The sequence below is a fragment of the Choloepus didactylus genome, chromosome 27 (genome assembly GCF_015220235.1).
Source record: "Choloepus didactylus isolate mChoDid1 chromosome 27, mChoDid1.pri, whole genome shotgun sequence".
In the NCBI taxonomy this organism is placed as follows: Eukaryota; Metazoa; Chordata; class Mammalia; order Pilosa; family Megalonychidae; genus Choloepus; species Choloepus didactylus.
The window spans coordinates 20,079,097-20,087,897 of NC_051333.1; the positions used below are offsets into that span (position 1 = coordinate 20,079,097).

The 8,801-nt window shown below is 40.3% G+C and overlaps 1 protein-coding gene across 1 annotated transcript; it reads right to left on the bottom strand.

Moving 5' to 3' along the window:
* Window positions 1–3,228: 3,228 nt before the first annotated feature.
* Window positions 3,229–4,176, bottom strand: LOC119521199 (vomeronasal type-1 receptor 1-like). Its single transcript, XM_037819237.1, has one exon. It carries the CDS (start codon window positions 4,174–4,176, stop codon window positions 3,229–3,231), a length of 948 nt encoding a protein of 315 aa, XP_037675165.1.
* Window positions 4,177–8,801: the final 4,625 nt, after the last annotated feature.

Consider the following 8,801-nt stretch of genomic DNA (forward strand, 5'->3'; position numbering starts at 1 on the left):
TGTAGTTTCCGTGGAATATTTTTTTCCATCCTTTCACTTTCAGTCTCTTTGTGTCACAGGGTCTAAGATGAGTCTCTTTTAAACAGCATATCACTGGGTCATATTTTTTAATCCATTCTATCAGTCTGTATCTTTTAATTGGGAAGTTTAATCCATTCACATTCAAAGTTATTATTGTGAAGGGAGTTCTTGAACCAGCCATCTTATCCTTTGGTTTTTAGTTGTTAGATCTATTTTTTTCCCTCTCTCTTTTTTTCTCTTAAGTTACCTTTACTAATGACTCTTCAGTTCTGTGCTCTTCTCCAGACCTCTCTCTCCTTCCTTTTTTTCTCAGTTGGTAGAGCTCCCTTTAGTAATTTTTGCAGGGCAGGTTTCTTGTTAACAAATTCTCTGAGTGTTTGTGAAAATTTTAAACTCTCCCTCAATTTTGAAGGAGAGCTTTGGAGGATAAAGAGTTCTTGGCTAGTAATTTTTCTCTTTCAGAATCTGAAATATGTCATACCATTGCCTTCTCACCTCCATGGTGCCTGCTGAGTAGTCAGTACTTAGTCTTATGTTGTTCCCTTGCATGTGGTGAATTGCTTCTCTCTTGCTTCTTTCAGAAGTTTCTCCTTGTCTTCAGCATTTGACAATCTCATCATTATATGTCTTGGAGTAGGTTTATTTGGATGTATTCTATTTGGAATTCATTAGGCATCTTTAATTTGCATATTTATGTCATTTAGAAAGGTTGGGAAGTTTTCTCCAACAATGTCTTTGAATACTCTTCCTAGCCCTTTTTCCCTTCTCTTCCCCTTCTGGAACACCAATGATTCTTACATTTGTGCAGTTCATGTTGTCCATTATTTCCCTGGGATCCATTTCAAATGTTTCTATTTTTTCACCATTAATTCTTTTTTTTCTTTTCCTTTCCATCACCCTATCCTTGAGGTCACTAATTTGTTCCTCTACTTATTCAAATCTGGTCTTATGTGCTGCAAGAATACTTTTAATTGATCAACAGTTATCTTTTATTTCCATAAGATGTGCTATTTTTTTTAATTTACCCTTGCACATTCTTCTTTATGCTCTTCTTGGGTCCTCTTCATGTCCTTTATATCTTGAGCCATAATATTGATATTTGTGTGTACTTCTTTGATTAATTGCTCCAAATTTTGTCTTTTCCAGCTTTTTATTTTGTTTGTTTGGCTTGTCTATATCTTCTAGATCCTTCAAGTGCTTTGTAATTTTCTGCTGGCTTCAGGGCGTTTGCTTGTCTTGATAGGGTTATTTTGGAAAATGCAGAATTAATTGAACATTTATATATAATTTGTTTTGCTGGAGTGCAGTTTCCTAATCCTACCAGCATGTGGCACTCTTGAGGCACAGCTTGCTGGAATTCAGTTCCCCTAACCTACCAGCAAGTGGTGCTCTCAAGTGGGTCTTCCCTGAACTTCTCCTGTGAGGTGGGCAGAGTCCAAACTGGGTGGGGAACCAATCAGTGCACCAGATCTCCTGTGCTCTGGGGAATCCCAGTCCTGGGGCTGCAAAGTGGGCCCCAAGCAGGTAGGCAGGGAGTCTGATGAAGGGCATCCCACAGGTTGGACATGAGCCCTGCCTGCTGATTCTCTGCCTCTCTTGTGCCCACAAGTCTCTGGGGTATGGGAGGGGCTCCTGATCACTGATATCATGCCTCTCCCTTCCCTGCTTCTCACTGTTGCACCACCTCCCCCCAGACTTCTGTGGGGTCAGAGCAATTACTGCCTGCCAGGTTCCCTCACAGGAGCTCCCCATTCTCGGGCTGTGGAAGATCACTCCCCAGCAAACTCTCAAGGTGGGTGGGTGGAAGTGGAGAGCCGCTGCTTACCCCATGGTGGTTTTGCTGCTGCTGGCCTGTGGGGTGGGGTAGGGCAGACAGGGAACACACTCACCATGTCCCTCCAGCTGCCATCTCTCCTGCTTTTGTCGGGTGTCCCCTACATGTACTGTGGGGGACCCTCTATGGCCGATCACACCTTAGAACTGCAGTCCCTGGTGTCCTCTGGCCCCTTTCTAGTTACTCTGATGGAGGAGAAGCCTGTTCCACCTGAACTACTCTGCCATCTTCCTGGAAGTCCCAGTGTATGGATTTTTTTCTTTTGACATAACAACGGGAATTTATTGGCAATGGTTTCAGTGGCTAGAAAACTTGCTTCCTCCCAAAGTGGATTTTTATAAATGTGAATTCATACTGCACCCAAGGATGATACAAGGGTTTGGACTTAAGGAAGCTTTTAAATCTCATCATTCTGTGTGCAAATAAATCTAAATGTATACATTTTGAGAAATAGACTTTGATCTTAGGTATTATCAAGATACACCACAAAGAAGTTGTATAAAATGCTTGGATCTGTCATGAAAATTAAAAGATTAAATTTAGATCCTTAAAGACAAACATGAGCAGCCTCAATAGCAAAAATAATCAGATCGTTGAAAACACTTTTCTGTGAGAGTAGAAATGGAAAACAGAATGAAATTCTTAAGCTCTTTTGAAAGTTTGCCTTTGTTTAAAATTTGCTGAAAATGGACTGTTGCAAATTGGGAATATATTTTATTTGAGGGCCATTAAATTAAAATATTTATACTATAGATAGAAGGTGTAAAATGTAAGTATATTTTCATGAAGCACATATAATTAATTGACAACATACTAAATGTTTTATGATCAGCAGGGCTGATGATTCACATATATGACTAAATCCCTTCCTTTGTCTCCCTCTACGCTTAGAGCAATGTTTGAATTATTGTCTAAATCTATTGTATTTTGCCAGAAACACCGGCTATTTTGGGGGGAGAGAAAGGGTTATTTGAAGCTCCACGTGCATTCCCAAAATGGGCCTTTCCATGTGACTTTATCAGAGATGTATAATTTGACACCATATGCTTAGATAATATAAAACTATTAGTATAGCTTCATAATACTAAGTATAGGTGATAACACATATTCATAAAAATGGATGTTTCCCTAAGTTATACTGTCAAAGAGTATCGTGAACTTCTCCACAGAAGAATATAGCATAATTATGCTAAGTAATCTTTTTATAATTGTGTAAATAATCTCATTTCAAGTCTACTTTGAGCTTTCTGAGGTCAGAGATCTTGCTGCTCTTAATCACTGGGTATCATAATTCCTACAAGTGTTAAGTAGCATGTAACAGACACCTACATATTATACAAAGATAACATGAGTACTTGCACAGGTCATAAGATTTATAACAGCTTTAACAGACTAAAAAAAATTGGTTTTCTGGCCCAGCAGGCAAAACAGAATTGAGAGATTCGCCTGTCACGGATGATGAGCACAAAGGGGCTAACTGTTGGGAAACAAGCAGCGGTGAGCACAGAGGTGTCCAACAGCCAGTGACTTGGATTCCCAATTAGGGAAACACAGAGAGTCAAAATGGAAGATAGTAAGTAACAGAAGAGAAAGCTGCTCATCAGGAACAGGATGGTATGTGTGGCTCTGACCTCCTGGGAAGGTCTGGGGGAAAGGCTGTTGGTATGAATCTGTTGGACTCTCTGCTTGTACCTGTGCAGGACAAACATCATGGAGCTGCTTGCCCAGACCATGAGGCCAAAGTATATAAAGTCAATGGAAAAATAAAGTAGAGCATATATTGAGTATGTACACTTTTGGTCCATAGTCACAGAACAGTAGCCATAATTTCTTTTTTCCAGACTGATATTTTTGCCGCTCAAGGGGCCAGAAATTTTCGTAGGTATAAAGGCATTTACCAAGAAATTAAATATCCAGGAGAGGAAACAACAGAAGCATATGCTCTTTGAGGATCTAATTCTGAGGTGCAACCACCTGGAGAAATTGGGACAAAGCTTAATGGCCTGGAAACCACTGAGGAGGCAGGTAGTACTGAGGGAAACCCCCCTTCCCACTCGGTGAAAATAGAAGACAAGTTTGCATCCAAAATCATCCAGGAAATATGTCCATCCCAAAGCTGCCACTGTCTGTGGGATCCCTTTGGAGAAAATCACCAAGAAGTTAGCCAAGACCAGATGGCTGAGAATCTGGTCTGTGGGTCTGAGTTTGTGTCTTTTGGGCAAACTGATGTTATAAAGAAAAAGGAGAGTGGTGTTTCCCAAGATCCCAACTTGAATCTGAGTGATAAAGATTATTCCCATTTCCAAGTTGGGAAAATCCATCACATCCATATCTAGAGGATATGAATTTCAATTGTACTCACTGGAATCTGGAGGAAAATCAAATTATATACATTACCATATTCATACTTCTCTTAGTGCTTAACAGAACCACATTTTCCACTTAAAATAAACATTAAGAATATGTCCTTAAGATCACAAACTTTAGAAAGTTATTTCAAAAGAAAAAAATAATCTGGAAACTATGCACATGTTCAATGACAAGGAATTTGTTAAATAATCAAGAGCTCATTCACACAATGTACTAGTAAATAATTACACAAGGAGAAGAGGGTGTTTATATATTCCAGCATAGTTGTGCTATTATGCTAAATAGCGTACTTCTGCTATTTCTTTTATCAGGAAGGGAGTGTTTGTATGTGTATGCTTATATAAAAAGAAAATAGTTCAAAGGTAAATAAAAATAAAATATTACTTTTGGAGGAAGAGAGTTTAAAGGGATATGTTTGAAAGATAAACTTTTTGGAATCAACATTGTTAACAATTTTTTTGAGGCAGTGTGCTAAAACAAAACTAAAATATAATTAAAAATAAAAATGGGTCCATAATAATATGAAGTAGAATTTAAATGTGACAACACGTAGCATTATTTTTCCTATATACACGAAAAGAAATGATGTGGATTTTTTTTGCATAAAAGAAAAATTTGTACATCTGTAGGAGGATATATCTTTGACACAAAAAGTATAACTGCACATTTTGGCTCCTGCTGTAGGGTATGGAGAGCAAGAAGAAGCATCACTTCTATCATTACAATGAAGAATAGATGGATTAACTTCAAATTCTTGACTCTTTTGAACCCTTCAGAGAGCTAAAGACAGCAAACAACTGGCCCCAAATCTAATAAAAACAATGCTTAAGGAAAAGAGGAGATTTGGACGTGCCCTTCCCTGGGGTAGATACAGTGGGATATCTAGGGTAACTAATGGTCCTAGTTTGCCTAGGACGGTTCTGGTTTTAGCTCTGAAAGTCACACATCCTAGAAGACCCCTTCCCAGGACAAAAGTCTCAATGTTCAGTGATGGGTATGGATGGGGGGGGCACGAAACCCACACAGTGGCCAAAAAAATATGAACTGAAAACAATACTGTTTTTAATGCCAAATTAATATGGTATGGATGGGAGGAGGTGGGGCAAGATGGCAGACTGCTGAGCTGTATGTTTTAGTTATTCCTCCAGGAAAGTAGGTAGAAAGCCAGGAACTGCGTGGACTGGACACCACAGAGCAATCTGACTTTGGGCATACTTCATACAACACTCATGAAGGCGTGGAACTGCTGAGATCGGCGAAATCTGTAAGTTTTTGCGGCCAGGGGACCCGTGCCCCTCCCTGCCAGGCTCAGTCCCGGGGGAGGAGGGGCTGTCAGCTCCGGGAAGGAGAAGGGAGAACTGCAGTGGCTGCCCTTATCAGAAACTCATTCTACTGATTCAAACTCCAACCATAGATAGACTGAGACCAGACACCAGAGAATCTGAGAGCAGCCAACCTAGCAGAGAGGAGACAGGCATAGAAAAAAAACAACACGAAAAACTCCAAAATAAAAGCGGAGGATTTTTGGAGTTCTGGTGAACATAGAAAGGGGAAGGGCCCTGAGGCGCATATGCAAATCCCGAAGAAAAGCTGATCTCTCTGCCCTGTGGACCTTTCCTTAATGGCCCTGGTTGCTTTGTCTCTTAGCATTTCAATAACCCATTAGATCTCTGAGGAGGGCCTTTTTTTTTTTTTTTTTTTTTAATCCTTTTTTCTTTTTCTAAAACAATTACTCTAAGAAGCCCAATACAGAAAGCTTCAAAGACATGCTATTTGGGCAGGTCAAGTCAAGAGCAGAACTAGGAGAGCTCTGAGACAAAACGCAATAATCCAGTGGCTGAGAAAATTCACTAAACACCACAACTTCCCAAGAAAAGGGGGGTGTCTGCTCACAGCCATCATCCTGGTGGACAGGAAACACTCCTGCCCATCGCCAGCCCCATAGCCCAGAACTGCCCCAGACAACCCAGTGTGACGGAAGCGCTTCAAATAACAGGCACACACCACAAAACTGGGCATGGACATTAGCCTTCCCTGCAACCTCAGCTGATTGTCCCAGAGTTGGGAAGGTAGAGCAGTGTGAATTAACAAAGCCCCATTCAGCCATCATTTCAGCAGACTGGGAGCCTCCCTACACAGCCCAGCAGCCCAGAACTGCCCTGGGGGGACGGCACTCACCTGTGACATAGCACAGTCATCCCTCAACAGAGGACCCGGGGTGCACGGCCTGGAAGAGGGGCCCACTTGCAAGTCTCAGGAGCCATACACCAATACCAAGGACTTGTGGGTCAGTGGCAGAGACAAACTGTGGCAGGACTGAACTGAAGGATTAGAGTATTGCAGCAGCTTTAAAACTCTAGGATCACCAGGGAGATTTGATTGTTAGAGCCACCCCCTCCTCCCTGACTGCCCAGAAACAAGCCCCATATACAGGGCAGGCAACACCAACTACACACGCAAGCTTGGTACACCAATTGGACCCCACAAGACTCACTCCCCCACTCACCACAAAGGCTAAGCAGGGGAGAACTGGCTTGTGGAGAACAGGTGGCTCGTGGACGCCACCTGCTGGTTAGTTAGAGAAAGTGTACTCCACGAAGCTGTAGATCTGATAAATTAGAGATAAGGACTTCAATTGGTCTACAAATCCTAAAAGAACCCTATCAAGTTCAGCAAATGCCACGAGGCCAAAAACAACAGAAAATTATAAAGCATATGAAAAAACCAGATGATATGGATAACCCAAGCCCAAGCACCCAAATCAAAAGACCAGAAGAGACACAGCACCTAGAGCAGCTACTCAAAGAACTAAAGATGAACAATGAGACCATAGTACGGGAGATAAAGGAAATCAAGAAGACCCTAGAAGAGCATAAAGAAGACACTGCAAGACTAAATAAAAAAATGGATGATCTTATGGAAATTAAAGAAACTGTTGACCAAATTAAAAAGATTCTGGACACTCATAGTACAAGACTTGAGGAAGCTGAACAACGAATCAGTGACATCGAAGATGACAGAATGGAAAATGAAAGCATAAAAGAAAGAATGGGGAAAAAAATTCAAAAAATCGAAATGGACCTCAGGGATATGATAGATAATATGAAACGTCCAAATATAAGACTCATTGGTGTCCCAGAAGGGGAAGAAAAGGGTAAAGGTCTAGGAAGAGTATTCAAAGAAATTGTTGGGGAAAACTTCCCAAATCTTCTAAACAACATAAATACACAAATCATAAATGCTCAGCGAACTCCAAATAGAATAAATCCAAATAAACCCACTCCAAGACATATACTGATCACACTATCAAACACAGAAGAGAAGGAGCAAGTTCTGAAAGCAGCAAGAGAAAAGCAATTCACCACATACAAAGGAAACAGCATAAGACTGAGTAGTGACTACTCAGCAGCCACCATGGAGGCGAGAAGGCAGTGGCACGATATATTTAAAATTCTGAGTGAGAAAAATTTCCAGCCAAGAATACTTTATCCAGCAAAGCTCTCCTTCAAATTTGAGGGAGAGCTTAAATTTTTCACAGACAAACAAATGCTGAGAGAATTTGCTAACAAGAGACCTGCCCTACTGGAGATACTCAAGGGAGCCCTACAGACAGAGAAACAAAGAAAGGACAGAGAGACTTGGAGAAAGGTTCAGTACTAAAGAGATTCGGTATGGGTACAATAAAGGATATTAATAGACAGAGGGGAAAAATATGACGAACATAAACCAAAGGATAAGATGGCTGATTCAAGAAATGCCTTCACGGTTATAACGTTGAATGTAAATGGATTAAACTCCCCAATTAAAAGATATAGATTCGCAGAATGGATCAAAAAAAATGAACCATCAATATGTTGCATACAAGAGACTCATCTTAGACACAGGGACACAAAGAAACTGAAAGTGAAAGGATGGAAAAAAATATTTCATGCAAGCTACAGCCAAAAGAAAGCAGGTGTAGCAATTTTAATCTCAGATAAAATAGACTTCAAATGCAGGGATGTTTTGAGAGACAAAGAAGGCCACTACATACTAATAAAAGGGGCAATTCAGCAAGAAGAAATAACAATCGTAAATGTCTATGCACCCAACCAAGGTGCCACAAAATACATGAGAGAAACACTGGCAAAACTAAAGGAAGCAATTGATGTTTCCACAATAATTGTGGGAGACTTCAACACATCACTCTCTCCTATAGATAGATCAACCAGACAGAAGACCAACAAGGAAATTGAAAACCTAAACAATCTGATAAATGAATTAGATTTAACAGACATATACAGGACATTACATCCCAAATCACCAGGATACACATACTTTTCTCGTGCTCATGGAACTTTCTCCAGAATAGATCATATGCTGGGACATAAAACAAGCCTCAATAAATTTAAAAAGATTGAAATTATTCAAAGCACATTCTCTGACCACAATGGAATACAATTAGAAGTCAATAACCATCAGAGACTTAGAAAATTCACAAATACCTGGAGGTTAAACAACACACTCCTAAACAATCAGTGGGTTAAAGAAGAAATAGCAAGAGAAATTGCTAAATATATAGAGACGAATGAAAATG

What these genes read in the sequence shown, in the direction of transcription:
- LOC119521199 (XM_037819237.1), bottom strand. Translation starts at nt 4,176, where the DNA reads ATGGATTTTCCCAACTTGGAAATGGGAATAATCTTTATCACTCAGATT.